Below are 24,210 nucleotides of genomic sequence, written 5' to 3'. Positions count from 1 at the left end.
GGAATTAGACCATATCCCTAAAAAGAATTCATTTTGGTCTGTTCCTTAGACACGTCTTCACAAATCAAAGTTTCAGTTTTATGTGTAATTTTAACAACTGACACAGCAGCAAGGCACATCTCATCGTGAAAAGTTAAAACATAAAAGATGAATTGTCCTTTAATACCTGACACTGACCGTCAAACTCAAAACTGATCTTACATTCCTCAAACATGCCAACATGATCACCAGACATGCATGATTATCAATTCATGAAACTGTTGCCAACTTTTAGCTTTTGGTTAACTGAAAAGGTCATTTTGACAAGTTGAACAAATCTGAAAACTCAAAAATAACAATCAACAAATTCGCAACACAATTGCAATACACAAACACATTTAGTTTTCTGAATTAATGTAGCCTGTGTAACAAGAAACAATAAACAGTTCTAAGGCTTAGTAGCTGACTTGGTGTCTCGATTAGATTCAAGTTGATCCAATTGGTTTCAACTGATACGGAGAGCAGGCCCTTTCCATTTACCAAGAACATTTTTTGGAGACAACCATATTCATTGGCAGATCCAACGTGTACTGACACTGTCTACTGCCTATTATTTACTTTATTTATTTGTATTTTAATTACATTTCATTGCTCTAAACATCAATTAGAGCTAGCATTTCAGAAGCTGTCATGCCTTTGCTTCAAAATCATTTCCTGCATTTGTCGTGAAACTTGTCCAGGCTTCACAATTGCACACATTTTCCCGAGATGCATGAGGGATAACCGACAATAAAAGTCCAGTTTCCACCCTGCCGAACTAGCCTGGTATTATGGAGTTACATTTTGACTGCACTAACGAGTCTATGAATAGTCCAATCAAAATCGCGCAATGAAATCGAAATCAGGTTCGTGAACTGTCATGCAGATTTCGGTCAATTGCAGGATTTGCAAAGCATGTGCACTGCCAACTTCTTGTCAACAGATATTTTCCAAATCTTTTCATGTTTTTAATCAAGGTGCTTATGTGATTTGATGCACTTGGCGATGTAAGACCCATTTTATCACAATATAGATCTTGATTAACGATCAGATCATCTTGACTGGGCCATTTTGTTTGAAGCAAATGCAAGTGATACCACCGGTGGAATCTGATTGGCTTAGAAGGGACAAAACTGTATGTGGTAATAGCCACTGTTGGCTCTACGATCGAGCCCAGGAATTCCAGCCTAGTTTAGCAGGGGTGGAAACAGGACTTTTGAAATCAGTTGACTCTCTTGCCTTGGGAAGATGCATTGCACATGATACAGAGCATGCAATCTTAATGTAACAGATATATATTATATATTTGACCAGAGATCATGTGAAAAATATCTCGGTCCTAAACACAAGCCTTTATCAATTGGAGAAGACTGTCTTAAATACAAATGTAAGAACTCGAGTGAGGTGGCCTCTTTGGTTTGTTTAAGTGCCTGAGTGAGTGAGTGTGGTTTTATGATGCTTTTAGCAATACATCAGGCATATCATGTGATGGGACACCCAAAATGGGCCATCTAACCATGTGGGGAATCAAACCTGTTCCTGCAAAATGGCGATGGAACACCTTCACCACTAGGCTACCCCAGTACCTGGTTCAACAGGCACCATGGCACACAAACTGAGATGGATGTTCTGATCACAAAAGTTTACATGACATGAGTCTTTGGTCAATTAAGACAGAAGCTCAAATAGCCCTCATTGTCGTTGTTGCACAAGTTCAACAAACAGCACACCAGGTCTGTGTTTTTAACATTGGTGCACACAGCAAAGTTTCAGCCATATGATGACGGCCTGTAAGAAATCGAGTCTCATCCACACAATTGATATTGTGAGCAGCGACCCGTATCATCGGGGTCGGATGACATGCCATCAACCAAGTCACCGAGCCTGACCACCTCATCCCCTCTTACAACAGCACAGGTTGTATGGACCAAGTCAAACCCAGCATCCCCCCGGGGCAGCAAGTTAGTTCCAACAATGACTCACATCATGGATAGTAGTCGCAAACAAACTGCTGACATCAGTATGTGATATGTATCAATTCAAATTTCTCCAAGTACATTAACAAAGTATGTGATATTTATCAACTCAAGTTTCTCAAAGTACATCAGCATGATAAATGAGATTTTTAACAGAAAAGTCAATGAACATGACACTTGTTCAACAACTGATGCAAATAAACAAATGATGATCAATAAAAACATAACAATTGCAGTTATATTCCACTTGCAGGTCGAGCATAAACACATTAAAGGGCAAGTTCACACGGAAATGAACCTTTTTTTCTTGTACTTTTTCCACATTAAAAGTGTTAACATAGAAGTGTCATAGACAAAAATATAAAAACATCATATTTAATTAACATATTTTTTGCACTAAAACGATTTATATTTTTCACATTTACCAAGTGTTCTATTTCCATAACAAAAACACCATGCCTTATGTCCCTTGCAATATGACGTCATTGGTGCCAATTGATAAACATTATGACGTCATCATGCTTTGTTAGAGCCGCTTCACGTGGTGTAGGTACAGTTTTGTGATTCTAGCATCTCAGATGCAAGCCAGAATTGTGTTATGCTGAGTCACCACTGCGCCGCAGTGTGTCGTAAACCATGTTGTTTTACCGCAAACGGGTCCTTGATATCTTTTGCGTTGAGAATAGACAGGCACCCAGTTGAATTGGCACCAATTACGTCATAATCTAAGGGGGATAACTCAGGCCTATTTCGCTCGTAAAACGAAGGCCTCATAACGGCATATCACTTTCACACTATTGTGAGCTTCCTACTTTCACTGTGAAAAAAAATGAGTGTATATTTTCAAACACAGATACTAACTAATTCTAAAATTGCGTTTTGTTTAGAAAAAGAAAGAAAGTGATTTTTGCGTGTACACTTCCCCTTTAAGACAAAACACTTTTCCTAACATGGAGAAAGTTCAATCCAAAGGTGACCCTAAAAGACAACAGTACTGTTTCTTTAATTGCAAGGAGGGAAAGGGTGCTGGTATTTTATCAAAACTGTGAAGGAATTAAATACTTTGTCTTCAGGTTGTACCGCCAAAAGAAAAATTGTTCCTTGAGTTGTCCTGAAAATATTTGTATTGCGAAGAAACATTAAACTGATTCTACCTTTCAAAGATAAAATATGTTTTGATGCAGTGACCCAAAAGATATCAGTAAAAAATACAAAAATCAGGCCCTGGCAACATCCCAATATTCAGTGGATGGTCCAGTTTGTCACTTGAGGTCATTTGTTTAATTGCATATTTCATTGAAAAAGACGAGTGGGCACACATTAGGGACCGGTCATTTATTAAAAGGGGTGGGTCTGTGGAAATCAGGCCACCAAAATTATGAATCTCTAGAGGAGGGCAAAAAAACAACAACACACATTTTGGGAGTGTCGTGAAAAAATGGACATTATATAAAAAAGATAAAGTGCTTTTGCATTTTTTTCTTTTCTAGGAGGGTCATGAAAATCAAGACATGCATTAGGGGAGGGTAATTATTTTCAGTATGTTAGTGCTCTCTCTGTATTAAAAGACCGGTCCCTTACCGTCATGGATATGTAGTGATGATACAGATAATGAATCATGTATTACTGTATTTGATGTAATAAGTGCCCCACTCTAATAAGCGCCCACGTCGATATTTGCTCATATATTGGTTAGTGAACAATCTCAATTAGTACCCCTTCCAACTGATCAATGTACACAAGACTTATTTATTCGCGTATAATAAGCAGTTGTGTGTTATATGCACCCTTAATTATGGGTAATTCTGGAAAAATATATCTGTCGCATATAAACATTTCAAGCTGTCAGCATAAACCACAAAATTTATCTTTCAACTTCGTTTTTTCCACCAAAATAATATTCTAATAGGAGCCCCTATTTCTAATTTCGAGAACGCTCTGGGCGCTTATTACTTCAAATACGGAAATATACATCATGCTTCTTGAGTCATGATACAATATGTATCGTGATGCATAATTTGTGCATGTTTTTCAACATGTTATACATGGCTTGGCTAACACAAGATGGTGCTATCAACAAGTGTTAGCTTAAGTTGTAGGTTTGGTTATTCAAGCTTTGTTCAATTAAAATCATGTAATCAGATTTTTGCATTTTGACTGGTGATAGATAGCAAGGTAATGCTAGCTTTAGATGACTGAGTTAAAAGCACAAGTTTGTAATTATTATTTTTTGAAAATTAAATGAGAATTATTTGATAAGTAGATGTATCGTAACATGAGATGTAAAATCACAATGCAATAGTGCATTGATGAATCGTGCCATAGCTAAATAAATATTAAATGCAGGTCTTGATTTCATCAATCTCATTAAAATCAGATCTTAGTGCTCGCTACAGCTACACAAAGATCATCCCAGGTCAGGTCACTTCAGAACAACCTATTGCAAACTTTGACCGACCAACTAAATGGCAAACAGGAAGTCGACAGTAGACAATAAAAAAGCAGCTTTCTGTAGCTTTTCGGTACTAGTTTCCATATGCCAACTTCTATCACAGACTATGCCTCAAAAAATATTTTGACTAGATTCTTGATTCAAAATTTGAAAAGTTAACAAAAGTAAATTCTGGAATGTCCGATTGATGGCACTGGTGTGGCAGTACATCCCTTGGGTTTTTGCAAGTTTCTTCTGTTTCAGATGTTTTTCCTATTAAAGTGAGAAATAGACGATTTTGATGAAATTAGTCGTCCAGCCAACAACTGTCATTTGGAGCGCCACGTGTTAACCTTTTTAGGTTGCATAATAAGAAAACACATTTGGACTACCCTCTTTGATTGGTCAAATGAAAGGTCATTCTGACATGACCTGTAATAGGATGAGGTGAGGTGCGATGGGGTTTAACGTCCCGTCCAAGATTATTGCACTTATATAGTGACGTGCATGCACGTGTGTGTGTGGCTGCTTGTACTAGTCTGGACTGATGCTGATTTATAGTGCTAGCACACTGAGATACCATGCCGCAGTTTAACATGAATACCCCACTCAGACACAGTATACTGACTCCGAGCCGACCAGTCCTTGTTTTAGCCCTTTAATGCTGAGCACCAGACAGGGTAACAACAAGTACCATCTTTTAAAGTCTTTAAGTATAACGCGGTCGGGGATCGAAGTCCGGACCTTCAGCTCTCCAGGTGGACGCTCTACAACAAGACCACGGACGCGGTCTGTAATTGGATGACACGGTCGACACAATTATGGATAACAACTTCCTTAACTACTGTAAAGGCAACGTTTCAGTATAGCAAATAGAGAAGATGTTATCCATACATTGTGTCTACCTTTTTATCCGTCAACTTCTAAGTAATGCCTATCAAACAATTCTGTAATGGGATGTCCTCAGATCTTTTTGTAGTTGTGAGCACTAACATCTGGTTATAATGAGATCGTGATCTCATTTTGATCAAGCTGTAAACGTGATACATAATGCAAAGATGTAAAGATACAAAGATACAAAGATACAAAGATACCATGCCATGTTAATCAGCTAAATTCAATAGGAATAGCTGAAGACCCAACCAAAGAATATTGACCAAACACGTGGCTCCTAAACTGGTTTGAGAACCCTTGCACTCATACTTTGGAAGCACTAATATACAATAAAACAACTGAATGGAATAATTCGGGAAAATTTACATTGTTTGCCAAAGATTAGTCAAGTAATTGTTATTATTGTTTAAAACAGGTCATCAAACAATTTATTTATCGAACAATAGTTATCACTGTGTATAATTCTAAGAATACTACTTCTATTACATCATGGCAATAAATTGTGTTTACTTTGTCCTGTTTTGGCTGTAATCACATTTGGGTCAATTGTGTCTTTTTGTACATTAGCAGACATTAGAAAGAGTGTGTGTGCACCCCTGGGTCCGTGAACAACACACGACCCTACAACACAATACTCAGACCACAGCACCGACCATGGCACCGTCCATGACACCGACCCTGGCACGGACCCTGGCACGGACCCTGGCACGGACCCTGGCAACGACCATGACAACGACCATGGCAACGACCATGGCACCGACCCTGGCACCGACCCTGGCACAGACCCTGGCACCGACCATGGCACCGACCCTGGCACCGACCCTGGCACCGGCCCTGGCACCGACCATTTGACATTCTGGGGTAGGCCTGGGATTTTGTTTGAAGACTACATATTTTTTCAGCTACATTTGTTAAACCAGCTATATATTTTAATGAAAACCATTAGACAAAACATTTCTTTCACAAAAGCATTTTGCAACAATGTACTTTTTGCTGAAGACAATTTCTTCTATTTTTTCCAGCATTCTGAAGCACAATTATTTTTTTCAAGCATTTTCTGGGACAATATATTTTTTTTGATAAGTACCAGACAGGAATATAAATTGGTAGGTCCCTATATCGCAATGATTCGAAAATTCAGTGGACTCTGACAGCCTTCACCCAAAAAGGCATAAAATAATAAAAAACATAAAACCCCTTCTTTGGGATCCTTTGGTATTTGGCACAATGGTTATACAAGTATTCAATTTGCAGTTATCAAGGCATTCTTTGCCCTCAATAAAACCATATACACACAAGAAACAACAAAATGGAAACTAAAGTCATGTTATTATGCCGAACTGGATAACAGGCTGCTAACACAGCATCTAAACATGGCAATACCATTATGTTGATCCAACTGATAATATCTCCATATATAACTAAAAGAAAATTGTTCAAAAATAAAATGTAAGTTCTGACTAGTGGTGGGACAATACACCAATGCATCGGTAGATCGCAATTTTTTACTTCTCGATACAAGTATCACAGTCACACACTAAGTAAAAAATATTGATTGTTACCTTAAATGTTTTCTTGAATAAGTGTTACACTAAACACTAATTACAAGTGAAAATGAGTAGTGAAAACGTAAATATTTTCATTCATTGCGCCATACCTGACACTTCCAATCATTAGTGTGCCAGTTATTTGGCTTACGCACCACAGATAAGTGCACAGGAAAGTATCGTGATACGTATCGGATCGCACACTTGGTGTATCGTCCGAGCCCGAGTTAAGACACTGCACTGGCGTGTCAAAGTTCAGACATTTTCATACACACATATTTTCTAGAGTATCTGGTCCACACACGAGCACTCATACGTCCATCTTCTTCCTTTCTCATCCACCTCAACATATGCATATTTAAAGTTATTAATGCCACTTTGAATATTTTTAGTCATATCACAGCTGTTAGTTAAACTTTGGAAGAATGTCTCAAGAGTCACAGTTCATAACTGCCCCAACACTTAGTAGTCAAAACAGTCATGCCAACAGACCAAGGTTCGTGATGGAAGACAAATTTGAGATTCAACCATGAACGCAGATGCAATTCTGCAAGTCTGACTAAGACCAAATCTTACTATTAGGGATGCCCAGATATTGATAATATACATGGACATCCCCTTAATAGCCCAACATTCTACTAACCCTTACTAACATAAGGCAAGCTGACTCAGACGAGCGGCTGATGATGCTCCCTGTGTCTTCCTACTTGTTTGAAATTCAATTCTGGGACTTTGACATGAATTACAGGTATATCACAGTATTGACAAGGGGACATATTGCAATTGTTTGTTTGTTGCTGAATCCCCTTCTCAGCATTATTCCAGTAATATGATGGCGGTCTGTAACTAATCAAATCTGGACCAGACAATCCAGTGATTGATATCATGATCACCGATCTACATAATTGAGCGAGCGGGCTGCGTTTTACACTGCTTTTAGCAATATTCCAGCAATATCACGGCAATATTCCAGCAATATCAAAGCAATATCACAAATGGGGTACTTCACTACTTCATTTTCATCTTGGGCCTAGGGAAGCCCACACTAGTCTATAGGATCACTACTTCATTTTCATCTTGGGCCTAGGGAAGCCCATACTAGTCTACAGGATCACTACTTCATTTTCATCTTGGGCCCAGGGAAGCCCACACTAGTCTACAGGATCACTACTTCATTTTCATCTTGGGCCCAGGGAAGCCCACACTAGTCTACAGGATCACTACTTCATTTTCATCTTGGGCCCAGGGAAGCCCACACTAGTCTATAGGATCACTACTTCATTTTCATCTTGGGCCTAAGGAAGCCCATACTAGTCTATAGGATCACTACTTCATTTTCATCTTGGGCCAAAGGAAGCCCACACTAGTCTATAGGATCACTACTTCATTTTCATCTTGGGCCCAGGGAAGCCCACACTAGTCTACAGGATAACTACTTCATTTTCATCTTGGGCCTAGGGAAGCCCATACTAGTCTATAGGATAACTACTTCATTTTCATCTTGGGCCTAAGGTAACCCATACTAGCCTATGGGATCACTACTTCATTTTCATCTTGGGCCTAGGGAAGCCCATACTAGCCTATGGGATCACTACTTCATTTTCATCTTGGGCCCAGGGAAGCCCTTACTAGCCTATGGGATCACTACATCATTTTCATCTTGGGCCTAGGGAAGCCCATACTAGCCTATGGCATCACTACATCAGTGCCATCTTAGGCCTAGGGAAGCCCATACTAGCCTATGGGATCACTTCTTCAGTTTCATCTTGGGCCTAGGGAAGCCCATACTGTACTAACCAATTCAAAGACTATTCAATATTTTAGGACCTGATCACACTCTGACAACAGAGAACCTATGTCTTGCGTTCTTGGCCAACACAGCAGTCCGGTTCCCTGTCCTTGTATCACACTACCAAGCCTACCGGCAGACTATTCTATAACAAACAGTTACGAAACGTGGACTTTATAGAAACCCTTATTAGATATCACTATAAATCAACAGGTTTTTTAGATACTTAATGTCTGTCTCCTTGTTTACTGCTGCAAACATCTTCTTTCTTATTCAACAGATCTGCCTAAGATCACAAAATACCATATTTCCATGGCGATAGCAGTATTTTACTTGTTTAGTTTTGTTAATTTCTGTTAATTTTCACCTTGAAATGTCTGTCAAGGTTAACTGGTCTTTTAAGTTTGTGCATCTACAAACATCATCTATCTTGGAGTTCATTCCATAACTTTCTTAATAAATGCATATCGGTAAGACAAATGATACCTAAAATTGCAATTGAACCAAATAAAAACATCACTATTCATAGTAGCATGTCAATGTATGCAAGCCAAAAACTTACAATAAAAATAAATGTTCATGAACAAATTGACTAGAAAACACTCAGAACTGCTGCCCCCAACATGAAAGGCTAAGTGTAGAATCCTTTGAAAGTAACATCACAAATATCCACCACAGTCTCGAAGCAGATGTTATAAGACATATGATATGTGATTATTGCAAAGAAATATCACATGGGACCTGGAATAGTCACTATGCAGTTGTTACAAGTCACAAGTGATTCTAACAATGAAGCATCACTTGAGGCCTGTCCTAAATGTTTCCACCTCTGAAAGACATAACTTTAGAAGTCTTCTTCATCTGTTGTGAAGTTGGCCTCTGTGGTATCGACCTCGACCTCTGCAGTGGCCTTGACCTCTGCTGTGACACTGACCTCTGTCATGGCTTTGACCTCTAATGCTGTGACCAGGATATCTGTCATGACTTTGACTTCTCATGCTGCGAACTTGACCTCTCATAATGTAACCTTGACCCCTGGATTGATACTGACCTCGTTCCCTAACTTTGGTGAAATCCATGCCTCTTCCACGAGATCTTCCCTGAGATTCATACAAACTTAACTGTTGACTTTCTTCCGGAGATAATGGAAATAGGCCCAAATTCCTTGCTGAAACCAAATTAGGTTATTGTTTATTAAAAGTTTAAACAGAAAGATGAAAAAAAAAACACACACAAGGTTTTGTAGCTCACCTTAATTATGAGTGAACGAGTTAGTTAGATTTTACGCTGTTTTTAGCAATATTCCACCCATATCACGGTGGGGGACACCAGAAATGGGCTTCACACATTGTACCCATGTCGGGAATCGAACCCGTGTCTTCAGCATGACAAGCGAACGCTTTAACCACTAGGCTACCCAACCACCCCCTTAATTATGAAGAAACCATATATGATATGATGATCGCCCCTATCTTCCAATTCCAACGGGTTTTTAACCTTACAAGCATGATGTCAACCAACATGTGGGAATTACCTTGTTCATCGCAGGCCCTCAAGTACTCCTTCAGGGTGTGTATATCCACCACAACTCTACGGGGCATTGTTAGGTGACTGTCCACTCCAAGTCTTCTGAAGATGAGCCTGACTTCCTTGGTGGTGTCCTGGACTGTCTTGGGCATCGGATTTGTGTCGTCGTCCACAGTGACAGTCAGAGCAAGGTTATCATCTGTCGGAGTACGCCCCTCTGACATCTTCACCTGACAGAGTTCATGGTACAGATCGACCAGGTGGGCACAGATGATCATCTCGATCTCCGTGAAGTGGAAACTGTTGTTGACTACAATGAGGTTTTGAGAGTTATTCTTTGTCAAATCTGGTCTGAGAAGAATGAAGATGTCACCGGCCTTAGCACGCATATTGCTGAGGAAACACTGGATGAGAAGATGGCGGAGGTGATTGAACTGGAGCACCGTCTTCGCAAGGTCGAACACCTTTACAGCTGTGTCCAGATCTCTGTGACATAGCGCTAACTCCATCAGCTGACAAGCAGCTTTTCTGTGATGGTCTGTTACGACTGCTTCTAAAACAAGCAAGTGACATACAGATTGAAGGTGACATACAGATTGAAGGTGACATACAGGAGCTGGAAGGGGATATACAGGAGTTGCCTGAGCATATACAGGAGTTGCCTGAACTACTAGCTACATGAGGAGTAGGCGGGTGATATACTAACAACAGGTGGATTGGGTAGGTGATATACTGGCTACATGAGGTGTAGGTAGGTGATATACTGGCTAGGTGAGTAGGTAGGTGATATACTGGCTACAGCCAGAAGATAGATAGTAGGTGATATACTGGCTACATGAGGAGTAGGCTGGTGATATACTAACAACAGGTGGAGTTGGTAGATGATATACTGGCTACAGCCAGAAGATAGATAGTAGGTGATATACTGGCTACATGAGGAGTAGGCGGGTGATATACTAACCACAGGTGGAGTTGGTAGATGATATACTGGCTACAGCCAGAAGATAGATAGTAGGTGATATACTGGTTATATGAGGAGTAGGCGGGTGATATACTAGCCACAGGTGGAGTTGGTAGATGATATACTGGCTACAGCCAGAAGATAGATAGTAGGTGATATACTGGTTATATGAGGAGTAGGCGGGTGATATACTGGCTACGTGAGTAGTAGGTGGGTGATATACTAACAGCAGGTGGAGTTGGTAGATGATATACTGGTTACAGCCAGAAGATAGATAGTAGGTGATATACTGGTTATATGAGGAGTAGGTGGGAGATATACTAACCACAGGTGGAGTTGGTAGATGATATACTGGCTACAGCCAGAAGATAGATAGTAGGTGATATACTGGTTATATGAGGAGTAGGTGGGTGATATACTAGCCACAGGTGGAGTTGGTAGATGATATACTGGCTACAGCCAGAAGATAGATAGTAGGTGATATACTGGTTATATGAGGAGTAGGCGGGTGATATACTAGCCACAGGTGGAGTTGGTAGATGATATACTGGCTACAGCCAGAAGATAGATAGTAGGTGATATACTGGTTATATGAGGAGTAGGCGGGTGATATACTAGCCACAGGTGGAGTTGGTAGGTGATATACTGGCTACAGCCAGGAGATAGTAGGTGATATACTAGCCACAGGTGGAGTTGGTAGGTGACATACTGGCTACAGGGAGTTGGAGGTGATCCTCAAGTAAAGGAAGTGTTGATAAGAAAAAGTATGGCAATATGAGGTACCTGTCTTTGGCAGCTGAGTTTGAAAGAAGGCCAGGACATCAGCTGCTTCTGGTAGGCAGGATTTGCTGCAGAGGAGACTAATGGCCCGCAACAGCTGATCATGCCACAGATCTGGGCGTTCTTTAGCTCCATGTGTATAGACCTCTGTTGGGCAGAGACCTGAAATAACCCAAGTCAATGTGGAAATATTCACCAAAAGGAAACGACAATGAGGCTCCGGGGCTGGATTGAGTACCATTATCCATGCATGCTAGCGTGCAAACTTACTTGAGTTCAAAGTTGCCCTCGACACTATCTCGGATGTATGAACAATCCACTGACTGATATTATGATCGATGATCAACACCATCAACCATGTGACTGAGCCAGACCACCAGATCAATCAAAGCGCCTCTTACAACCAGCATAGGTCGCTAGGGATCAATTCTAACCCAGAATGCCTACAGGTCTACTCATATCTTCAGGCCATATGAACAACACAGCAGTTGAAGAATTCACCAAGTTTAGTACAACTGGTCATAATGTACCTAAATCAATATTCTTTTGATTTTGTCTTGAAACCTGGATTTAAACATCAGCATCAACAACAGTGGAACCTACATTTCCAGTCTTCTGGTTTGGGAAAATGCAAGCCAACTGCAGTACAATCTCAATAAAATCACATTTTTGTTCTCGCTACCGCTGGTCAAGTTCTTTCATCTGACCAATCACAGCATTGCTTACTTGATCAGGAAAGTTGGAATGTTTTTCTTACTCATGCAACTTCGGAAAGGTTAAAACTTCTGAACAACAGTTACAGCCTGTACGACTGATTTCGTCCGAATTGTTTTCCATCTCTCGCTTCAACGGTTCAATGACTAAATCATTTGAAACTTTCCACAGCCCTCGGGAAATTCTGCCATATAATCTCGGCCATCTACTGGACATTCTCGAATTTTCTTTTGTTAAGTTTTCAAATTTTGAATCTTAAGTTGTAAAATGGAAGTGGCCAGTCTGAACAACAAGAACATTTCTTTGATTATTTCAGGTTCAGTTAAAAATCTCTTTCTCTTTTTAAAACCAATAGACGGAAAGTATATTATGTCATTTGGTGACCTTGACCTTGAACGGAAAACGTTATTGTTTGACCAAGTCACCTTGTATGAACTGAAGCAGTCGCTCCACCTGGGACATCTGGAGGCACACCTCCACCACAGTGGAATGGAAGGTGTAGCCCATCTCGGGCTGGAGGTTCTTGCAGGGGAGACGGTTGTCTAGGAGATCAGCCACCAGGGTGGAGCACTGGCCATACGGAGGGGACTTGAATGTACGAACTAGCAGGTGAAACCCTATGCGGGCTAATGTCCGTCTGTCTAATGACAGCAGAGCATCCTTCTTGATCTCTGGGGAATAAGCAGTTTATAGTTACACATAGATACACATGGTAAGAAGTTCTGCAATTTTAAGGAATCAGTGAGAATGTTTTTGTCAAAGTGGTAGGAAAATCTTAAGCTTAGAAGGTCATAGAAATTTCAAATATTCTTGAATTAACCAGACCTTAATTTAGGCGATTATTGGATTCAAACAGAGATCCAGGGGAGACAAGTATGCAATTTGCATCACCTTTGACTTGTGCCTGAAGAATAAAATCAATGTTGGAATGGACGTGTATGTGAGGCATGATTTTGTGAAGGAGCTCTTATGCTGGTTTCATGAAAATCATTGAAGGGGCCCAAAATGGCTGACAGATTGCTTCAATGTGGGAACTGAACATGGATCATCAAACTGACCAGCTAACATTTTCACCACCAGGCTACCCTACACCCCCTCACTTGATAGTGACCCTGTCTTGTCAGACCATATCCAAGCAACCTCTGACCCTTAGTTGCCAATGGCAATATCGATCAATGAGCAAATTAATGACACACCTTTCTGGTATTTGTTGAACACGTTATTAAGGAAAGCATGAAAGTAAATGGCGGTCTTGAGGGAGTCCTGTTTATCATGAAGGACGTTGACGTAGACCCTCAGGAACTTGGCGTTAGGAAGGGCGTCAGAAGTGCATTGCAACAAGTAGATTCGGGCGAGGTACTTCCAGTTCATGGACTGCCTACATCCCTGAAAAACGAAACAACAAACTTTACAAACTTCCAACTTTTTCATTTGGGGAAGGGGGTACTGTTTCTGCTTGATCTTTAACACCGCACTCAGCAATATTCTAGCTTTATGACAGCAGTCTGTAACAAATACAGTCCGGACCAGACAATCCAGTGATTGACATCATGAGCAATTGAGCATCTATCCACACAATTGGGATATAATGACATTCATCAACCAAGTCAGTGAGTCTGACCATCCGATTCCTTTAGTCACCTCCTACAACAAGCACAGTCATCTTTTATGCATGGGTTGCTGAAGATCAATTCTACCCCGGATCTTCAAGTGTTGGTACTCCAGGAATGTGGTTCACATAAATTGTACACATGTGGGGAATCGAACCTGCGCATTTGGCATGTTGAACAAACGCTCTAACCCCTGAGCTACCCGACCGCCCTAGAAATGAGTTAGGGGGAAGACAGACAAGCCACCATCCTAAACAAGCTAGCTCGAGTCACTGCAAGAGGCCAACTTACGGCAATTCTGTGGTATATTCCTTTGTAGTCTTCACTGTCTGTCTGTACTTCCTCCTGCTCTTCCTCCTCCTCATACAGATCCAGATCCTGGAACAAGAACACAGGAGACATTGTATGGATGGCAACTTCTTCCTGGAACAAGTTCTTGCAAACTCATCAAGTGTGAGTGAGTGAGTGAGTGAGTATGGTTTTACGCCGCTTTTAGCAATATTCCAGCAATATCACGGCGGGGGACACCAGGAATGGGCTTCACACATTGTACCCATGTAGGGAATCGAACCCGGGTCTTCGGCGTGACGAGCGAACGCTTTAACCACTAGGCTACCCGACCGCCCCCAACTCATTAAGTGAGTGAGATGGGATTAAAGCTGCTTTGAACAGTATTCCAGTTATATCAAGGCTTGTCAGCTTATGGAGGGAGGAAAGCTCGAAGTGATGCAGGTCTCCGACAGGTTTACTTATGAGCACAGGTATGGTTCTGACAAACCAAGAAACATAAATGGGGCGAACTGGGATTCAAACCGAAGATCATCAGTTCATGCCACAAGCTCCTTCCCAGCGCGTGACACCTTCGTTACACTCTCGGTAACATCGCTGCCACCAGTGTGGGAATCTTGAAATTTGCCCTCCAACCCCATATGTAGTAACGTTTATACTTTTGCTTATGTCTTTGGGAATGCCATCATATTTCAATTTGAAAAGGTTTACGACTGACCATGTTTTCCAGATGAATTTACTTTGTTGTTGATAATCAGATTGGTTCGAGATTGCAGACTAACGGAAAATCAACCAACTTCTCCCTTACATTCTTACTATATCAATAACATGATAGTTTTAATGAAAAAGAAATTCAAATTGACAAACCAAGAAAGTAATTTAGCATCGATAAGTGTATTCGGCGTAACGACAGTCGTCACTTGTTTGTAAACATAACGGTCATTCGGTTGCTAGTTCAACTCCAAGCATGGTTGTGGCCACCTATTCACAGTGGGGAGTTTTGACTGGTGGCAGCGATAGTATAGAGAGCTCGGGGAACGTACTATCGCTGTGAGGAGCTTGTTCATGCCATTCTAAAGGGATGCAGCTCTTCAAAACAAATTGCGGCGCCGTACAATACTGGGCCACCAGTGCCCCCTCACATATTAAGTCATTGTTTCCCTTATTCCCTTGTTATCTCCTGTCTTAAACATGCAAATATTGTCCATCTGTCTTAATATATTGGCATTGTAATGACAATGTATTAGTTATTCATAATCAAAAGAGTGAGTGAGTATGGATTTACGCTGCATTAAGCAATATTCCAGCAATATCACGTCGGTGGGGAATCGAACCGGGTCTTCGACATGACAAGCGACCACTTTAACCACTAGGCTACCCCCCCCACCCCCATAATCAAAAGAAAGGACACAGTTAGTTGATAATAACACCATCAGAACTGATCATTAGAAATGAGAAAAGCTGTCACTAAATACAAACATCCCCTCCCGCCTATTCACAAACTGTCTTCCTTCTGACTACTCAACCATTGTGCGTGAGTTGCGTTCTAGAAAAGGTTAGTCATACTCACCTGCGCAGGTTCAACAGTCATGGTATGGTACACTCGCAGGACTTTATGCTGCGTCTCCTTCTCAGGGGACCAAGGGACTGTTGACAATTTCTCTATGATCTAAACAAATAGGATTAACAGTGAGACGGAAGTGTTCAGTAATAAACAGCTCACACAACAATGAGTGAATGTTTCTATTGTTGCAGTCTGCTATATTCAGGGATGAGAATGGATATTTTCCTTTTCAGCTTTTTTTCAATGGAGCGTGATCCATAATTTGGGAAGCCACCAGATTTGAACTTATTTGAGGTCACTAAATTTGTGGATCAACGGAAGATTCTCACCCTGTATATTCCAGTTACAGGGTCTTACTGGAGGCAAAATATTGCATCCAATACGCACATAAATAAAGAAAGGCACAAAAGGCGTTTTTTCACAATTAACACTGAAACCCCCATCTCATTCCTGCATCTAATTGACATGAGCCTGTAAATTAAGCTTACAAAAATAAAATTGAGAATTAGTTCTCAGGCAATGGGTTTTGAAAATATAGTGCAGGCAGACAATGTTTTTTTCTTTTCTTTTGCTTTTGGTTGTTCAAACTAGTATGTAACAATATAAACAGTTGTGTAAGGAAATAAACAGTTGTATTAGACCCGTGAAGATTCCGGGGTAGAATGGGTCTTCAGCAACGCATGCTTGTCGTAAAAGGCGACTAACGGGATTGGGTGGTCAGGCCCGCTGACTTAGTTGATGCACGTCATCAATTCGAATTGCGTGGATCGATGCTCATGATATTAATCACTGGATTGTCTGGTCCAGATTTGATTAGTTACAGACCGCCATCATATAGCTGGAATATTGCTGAGTGCGGCGTTAAACAACAAACCAACCAAACAAGTACAATCAACCTAAGAAAGGGCCTCCTTACATAAATGTAGTCCTTGACAAGTAAAGTACTGGATTACTTTATTTGACTACCATTGGACTAATATTGAAGGTCTTTATGGGGTTTTTAAAAAATAAAACATGGATAATGCAGGCGGTTATTATTATTTCTTTTGGCCTGATCAAGTTTGAGATTAGAATCAATGAATGAATATTGCTTTATGACGTATCAGCAATTTTCCAGCTAACACTGCTATTTGAGATTAGAAAGTGCTCCTGACATGACCTCCACATGTTGGATGGTGAGATCATCACTCAGAGGTATCCAATCAAAGTAAATAATTTGCTCACCTCAAGCCCCAGAGCCCTCATTGACTTTTCCGACATGTTCTGAAGTATCAACTCCGCCTTTTCCCGGAATGTGACGTCGTGCAGCTGAGAGAGGAGAGCAACTTGCATGATGCTCGAGGGCACTGCATGCTTCTGCTGCTGACAATATATGACTACATCTTGAAGCATCAATGTCTGCAGTGACAATCTGAAAATAGGAGAATACATATTGAGTACGCAAATCATACACGTGGTAGGACCCTTCTTCAAAATTGATTTTGTTTGTTTGTTTGTTGTTTAACGCCACACTCAGCCATATTCCAGCTATATGACAGCGGTCAGTAAATAATCGAGTCTGGACCAGACAATCCAGTGATTGACATCATGAGCATCGATCCGCGCAATTGGGATTGATGACATGTATCAAACAAGTCAGCGAGCCTGACCACCCGATCCTGTTACTCGCCTTTTTATGACAAGCATAGTTGCTTTTACGGCAAGCATGGGTTGCTGAAGACCTATTCTTCCCCGGAATCTTCACGGGTCTCTTCAAAATTGAATTAGGAGTTGGGATAGCCTAGTGGTTAAAGTTCACTTGCCATGTTGATGTCAAGGTTTGATTCCCCATAACGGTATAATGTTGTTTGCCCAATTCTGGTGTCCCCTCTATGATACTGCTGGAAAACTGATACAAGTTTGTTTGTTTGTTTTTAGGTTAACGCCGCACTCAGCAATATTCCAGCTATATGATGGCGGACTGAAAAATAACCGCGGCTGGACCAGACAATCTAGCGATTGACATCATGAGCATCGATCTCTGCAATTGAAATCGATGACATATATCAACCAGGTCAGCAAGCCTGAACACCCGATCCCTTTAGTCGCCTTTTACGACAAGCAAAGTCGCCTTTTATGGCAAGAATGGGTTGCTGAAGACCTGTTCTACTCCGGATCTTCATGGGTCAGATACAAGTGGTGAAACCATACACAGTCAACCAGTATTTCAGAAACATCATATGTATTGACGATTAACATTTCGGTGAGGAGCTATAATTTGCTAGTTGCATTATGTCACAGTCAGTAATATTCCAGCTACTGAAAAACTGACACTCTTCTCATCGCCACCTTTCACCAAAGTAGTAAACATCCGAGACCTGCATCACTTCGGGCTTTCCTCCAACATTAAGTTGACATGCTGCGAAATAACTGTAATACTGTTCAAAGCGGTGTTAAACCCAACACACTCACTCAATCCTTATTGGTCCGGTTGTCAGTGAAGTCTGGGTTAACTCTGCAAAGCTATGAAATTATTGATTTGTTATTACATTGGGAAAAAAATAATTCCAATTTGGGAATTTATAATAATAGTTGCTGCAGACTTGGGGCTAAATGTGGGCCATTGAGTAGGTCCAGATAAATCCCTGAACAAGCATGAGGTACTCGGAGCTACTCTGTACCCAAGTCCCCTCACTGTACAATACTTTGTCTATCTTACTGTAGCAGCTGTATGAGACAGTCGGGGCTAAGGATTAACCCTCGGCTGCACGTCCAGTTGAAGATTCCAGAGACTGCGTGAAAACATGCTGGCTTGACATCTTCCTTCAGTGGGTTCTGCATCACCTGCACCATCACCTGGATTGCTTCCCTTGCATATCTGTAAATATGTACTACTAGCTTTACAACTAATCAAAGCAATAACACGAGGCACAATTTTTTCACATATTCCCACTTTTTGCACATAAGTCCATGCAATCAGAAGTAATGGAAGATTTTCTGTGAGTGGTATTGCCACAAAACATCCATGTATACACATCTTAGAGTGAGTGAGTGAATGAGTGAGTTTGGTTTAACGCCGCTTTTAACAGTATTCCAGTTATATCACGGCGTGTCAGCTTAATGTGGGAGGAAAGCCCGAAGTGACGCAGGTCTCAGACGTTTACCACTTCAGTGAAACCCACGAGTACAGGTATGGTGCTGACAAACAGAAACATAATCAGGCCTAACCGGGATTCGAACCCACAATCATAGGTTTGTGGCGTGCCCAAGGGACGCAATTCTGCACAGCGAAATCACGGCGCCTTAAACGACTGGGTCACTCGTGCTCCCAATAACATTTTGAACACTAAAGGTGGGTAATGGCCATAGAGAGGTTTTTGAGTGAGTGAGTGAGTTAAAGTTTAACGTCACATCTGCAATTTTTCAGCCATATTGTGACGAAGAGGTTTTTGAATATGGCTGCTTTTGTGGCCATAATGAAATTGGATTCGAACCTCTTGAACAAATTGGGTGTCATCATTGTTGGGATACATTCAGCAACATATTGTGATATACTGAAGAAAATGAATAAGGCATCATGGATATTTTGGGGGTATCGTTTTGTAGTGAAGACATATTTATGATCCTAAATGTTTTTGTTCAGTATATGTGAGGTTTCAATGGGCTACTCCCACAGATTAAGTGGTATACCATCATCATATTCATAAATGTTGAATTCCTACGGTAGATAGTGGGATTTTGTGACAAGTTATTATCAAGGTGAAATATTCTGTAATATTGAAAGGCTTACAGGAGGAGGTTTGGGTCCTTTGTTGCAAATGACAATAGGTAGTCAATCTGGGAATAGGTCCCTGTCTGCATCGCCCAGCGCAGCATGCACTGCAACACCTCGCCACAAATCGCAACATCACCGTCGCAGTACCTTGCCAGGATATGAAACTTGGCAAACATGCTGCAAAACAAAGAAGTTATTGTAGTATACTATTCAACTGTTGTTAGGGATACCGTATATGACCGCGGATAAGCCGACCCTGTAGATAAGCTGAGGTGTTAACTTGACCATTGAAATTACGAAAGAAAATGATATGACCCGCAGATGAGCCGAACCAGGAATTGAAAGGCAAAAAACACTGCGAAGTCGGACTGCAAGACATGTGATGGTACTCGCAGATATTCAAAAATATAAGATGAAAAACGTTGTAATTATATTATAAAAGTCATTATTATTTCTAATAAAGATTTAACAAACCAGTCATCCACTTTCATAATGTGGGAAGCTGTTTCTCTTGGTTTTTTTTAATCTCATAATAATCGTTATATGTTGCCATCAACAACGAAGCGCCATTTTGTCCATCTTAGGTTATAGGTTATATCTTAGGTTATACTCTTTGATGCACATGAGCATCATTATCAGTTGGGTCAATATCAGAGCAATCGGAATGTCCATATAAACTTGATATACAGAACACTGGGGAACAGAAAAAGGAGAAATCATATAATTTTTTATTATTGATTGGTAAGTTCATACTATTGTTCCACTGCTGCCCTTTGCAACATGACTAGATGGTAAAAACATGAATACGTTCAACACCCAAAACACAAGTGTCAAAACGTGCGGTGTCATTCTCGGTAAGCGACTTTGTTCAAATGTGCCTCTGTTCACCTAGGGGGGATTGGGAACCCGGTATGTGACGCGGAAATAAAAACCTCTAGGGCCTATAGGCAGCTTGGGTTGTATACTCCCAAAGGAGTTGAGAATGATAACTGGAATGCATATGGATTCAACAGTCAGGGAAAAAATAAACTGCATTTGAGCAGTTACTAGTATCTGAATAAGTGTGGTATATAAATGTAAATAAGATAGCTATGAGATAAATCGCAAAGAACAATGATGAATGAAGTGTGGTTTATTTCATGTTCTATCATGACATCATTTCTGAAGATTCGAACATGTACTAAATCTTAAATTGGACGACATTCTTTTGAGAGGGTAGTGCCAAGTGAGTTGTTTTCCATAGAAGTCGCTGGACATTGTTTATAACCACAATGGCCATACGATCACATCCAGAAGAGGGAGAGCGATGACAATCAGTATTGGAAGAAAAGGTACATATAATCCACGTAAAAATTGCAAGAATATGCGGGAAAGATCAAATTTACTCCCCCCACCCCCCACCCCCTTCATGAGATGGACTTGTTCGACATTGCCGAGGTGGGATTCTATTCAGGGAGTCAGCATTATTTAAATATGGTTAACCGTACATATTTATAAAGCTTAAAGAGGCTATACATAATATTGAAATCTCATATAAGAAGTAAACGACTTGTGGTTGTTTTTTATTGTACAATAAACCACTGCAGGAAAATAAACCACTCGGGGTGCACCCCTGACCGTTTATTCTCCCTGCAGTGTTTCATTGTACGATAAACAAGTCCTACTCGTTGTTTATTTCTAAAATAATAACATGCACTTAAGTTCAAAGTCACAAATATTTAATGTGTTTTTTTAACAGCAATATTCTAGCTGTATGACATCTGCCTGTAAAGATGCCAGTCTGGATCCAACAAGTCATTGGAAATATGAGCAATGATTCATGCCCCATACGACATGCATAAGTTGCTGGGGATAAAGCGGAACCTGGGATTCCAGGTTGCATTGGTAATCAAAATGATCACCTAATAAAGTTTGTTTGTTGTTTAACGCCGCACTCAGCAATATTCCAGCTATATTATGGTGGTCTTCAAATAACTGAGTCGGAACAAGACAATCAAGTGACGGACATCATTATCATCAATCTATCCAATTGGGATGATACATGCATCAACCAAGTCAGCGAGCCTGACCACCCAATCCTGTTAGTCGCCTCTTAAGACAAGCACAGTCGCCTCTTAAGACAAGCACAGTTGCCCCTTACGACAAGCATGGGTTGTTGAAGGCCTATTCTAACCTACATCTTCACAAGTACTAGTAAGTTGAATGCCACCATAGAAACTAAGCATTAACTCCCACTTACTGATGGTGCATGTTTGTTGACATGAGGTGTTGGAGGTCTTTGAATACCATGGAGATCATAACTTCCTGAAATGTAACAACATATTGACAGTTAGTAACATATTGACAGTTAGTAACATATTGACAGTTAGTAACATATTGACAGTTAGCAACAGGTAAGATCAGTACATTTCTATCTACTATATTTACAAGTTGAGAGTCAGTCGGGTGGCCTAGTGGTTGAAGTGTTTGGTCGTCATGCCCAAGACCAGGGTTCGATTCTCGACATGGGTACAATGTGTGAAGCCCATTTCTGGTGTCCCCCGCTGTGATATTGCTGGAATATTGCTAAAAGTGGCGTAAAATCAAACTCACTCACTAACTAGTTGACACTAAGTGTGTCACTAAACATTAGTGTGTACATGGTATAGGGCCTGATTTCTGGTACTTTACCCGTGCTACCTACATCAACGTGTCATTAATGTAACGTGCATCTCATCACTGCATCATTTGTGTAACGTGCATCTCATCACTGCATCATTTGTGTAACGTGCATCTCATCACTGCATCATTTGTGTAACGTGCATCTCATCACTGCATCATTTGTGTAAGGTGCATCTCATCACTGCATCATTTGTGTAACGTGCATCTCATCACTGCATCATTTGTGTAAGGTGCATCTCATCACTGCATCATTTGTGTAAGGTGCATCTCATCACTGCATCATTTGTGTAAGGTGCATCTCAACACTGCATCATTTGTGTAACGTGCATCTCATCACTGCATCATTTGTGTAACGTGCATCTCATTTGATTGTTTGTTTATTTGTTGTTTTACGCCACACTCAGCATTATTCCAGCTATATGACAGCGGTCTGTAAATAATCAAGTCTGGACTAGACAATCAAGTGATTGACATCATGAGCATCGATCTATGCAATTGGGATACGATAACATGCATCAACCAAGTCTGCGAGCCTGACCATCCGATCCTGTCAGTCGCCTCTTACGACAAGCATAGTTGCCATTAACGGCAAGCATTGGTTGCTGAAGACCTATTCTACCCTGGATCTTCAAGGGTTGCACTTACCTTAGAAGGCTGTTCATGCTTGTACTTGCATGGACTGTGTTTACATCTGCTGTTTCTGACAAAGTTGACGCAGTATCCTTCTGGCACGCCCAGAGCCTGGACGACTTGAGGGGGGATAGCAGGCTCAGGCTGAGGACAAACACATCTTGTCATTTGAACAACAATAAAACTTCAGGTAAAGGAAATCAGTGCGTCCCCTAAATGTTTGCTTAACAATTAATACATGCCAGAGTACAAACACATATACTGCTGCTACTTGAACTGAGATGGGTTAGCAGTGGTAAGGGGAACACGATGATGGCTTACATCGGACACGGACACTTGAGGATGGGGGAACAAGATGATGGCTTACATCAGACACGGAGACTTGAGGATGAGGGCACAAGATGATGGCTTACATCAGACACGGAGACTTGAGGATGGGGGAACAAGATGATGGCTTACATCAGACACGGACACTTGAGGATGGGGGCACAAGATGATGGCTTACATCAGACACGGACACTTGAGGATGGGGGCACAAGGTGATAGCTCACATCTACCACAGACACTTGAGGATGGGGGAACAAGATGATGGCTTACATCAGACACGGACACTTGAGGATGAGGGCACAAGATGATGGCTTACATCGGACATGGACACTTGAGGATGGGGGCACACAATGATTATTTACACCAGACACGGACACTTAAGGATGGGGGCACACAATGATTGTTTACACCAGACACGGACACTTGAGGATGGGGGCACACAATGATTATTTACACCAGACACGGACACTTGAGGATGGGGGCACACAATGATTATTTACACCAGACACGGACACTTGAGGATGGGGGCACACAATGATTGTTTACATCGCACTTGGACACTTGAGGAAGGGTTCACACAATGACTGTTTACACCGGACATAGACACTTGAGAATAGGGTCACAAGGTGATAATTCACATCTACTACAGACACTTGAGGATGGGGGCACAAATTGATTGTTTACATCGGACACGGACACTTGAGGATGGGGGCACAAGATGATTGTTTACATCGGACAC

General features: G+C 41.0%; 1 protein-coding gene across 1 annotated transcript in view; it reads right to left on the bottom strand.

Annotated features, from left to right (window-relative positions):
* Window positions 1-9,501: 9,501 nt before the first annotated feature.
* Window positions 9,502-24,210, bottom strand: part of LOC139452582 (uncharacterized) — a 32,282-nt gene continuing 17,573 nt past the window's right edge. Inside the window, exons 4-15 of the mRNA XM_071234105.1 lie at window positions 23,160-23,288; window positions 22,093-22,157; window positions 19,869-20,030; window positions 18,798-18,956; window positions 17,324-17,510; window positions 16,106-16,204; window positions 14,539-14,625; window positions 13,834-14,023; window positions 13,063-13,308; window positions 11,927-12,085; window positions 10,190-10,735; window positions 9,502-9,823 (exon numbers count right to left, since the gene is read on the bottom strand). Coding sequence (XP_071090206.1) covers window positions 9,513-9,823; window positions 10,190-10,735; window positions 11,927-12,085; window positions 13,063-13,308; window positions 13,834-14,023; window positions 14,539-14,625; window positions 16,106-16,204; window positions 17,324-17,510; window positions 18,798-18,956; window positions 19,869-20,030; window positions 22,093-22,157; window positions 23,160-23,288 — 2,340 coding nt within the window. The 3' untranslated portion in view covers window positions 9,502-9,512. The remainder of the gene's footprint in view (window positions 9,824-10,189; window positions 10,736-11,926; window positions 12,086-13,062; window positions 13,309-13,833; window positions 14,024-14,538; window positions 14,626-16,105; window positions 16,205-17,323; window positions 17,511-18,797; window positions 18,957-19,868; window positions 20,031-22,092; window positions 22,158-23,159; window positions 23,289-24,210) is intronic.

This window comes from Haliotis cracherodii, unplaced genomic scaffold (assembly GCF_022045235.1).
Source record: "Haliotis cracherodii isolate W230 unplaced genomic scaffold, xgHalCrac1.p SCAF_9, whole genome shotgun sequence".
Lineage (NCBI taxonomy): Eukaryota > Metazoa > Mollusca > Gastropoda > Lepetellida > Haliotidae > Haliotis > Haliotis cracherodii.
This window is presented reverse-complemented; position numbering and strand designations above follow the sequence as displayed.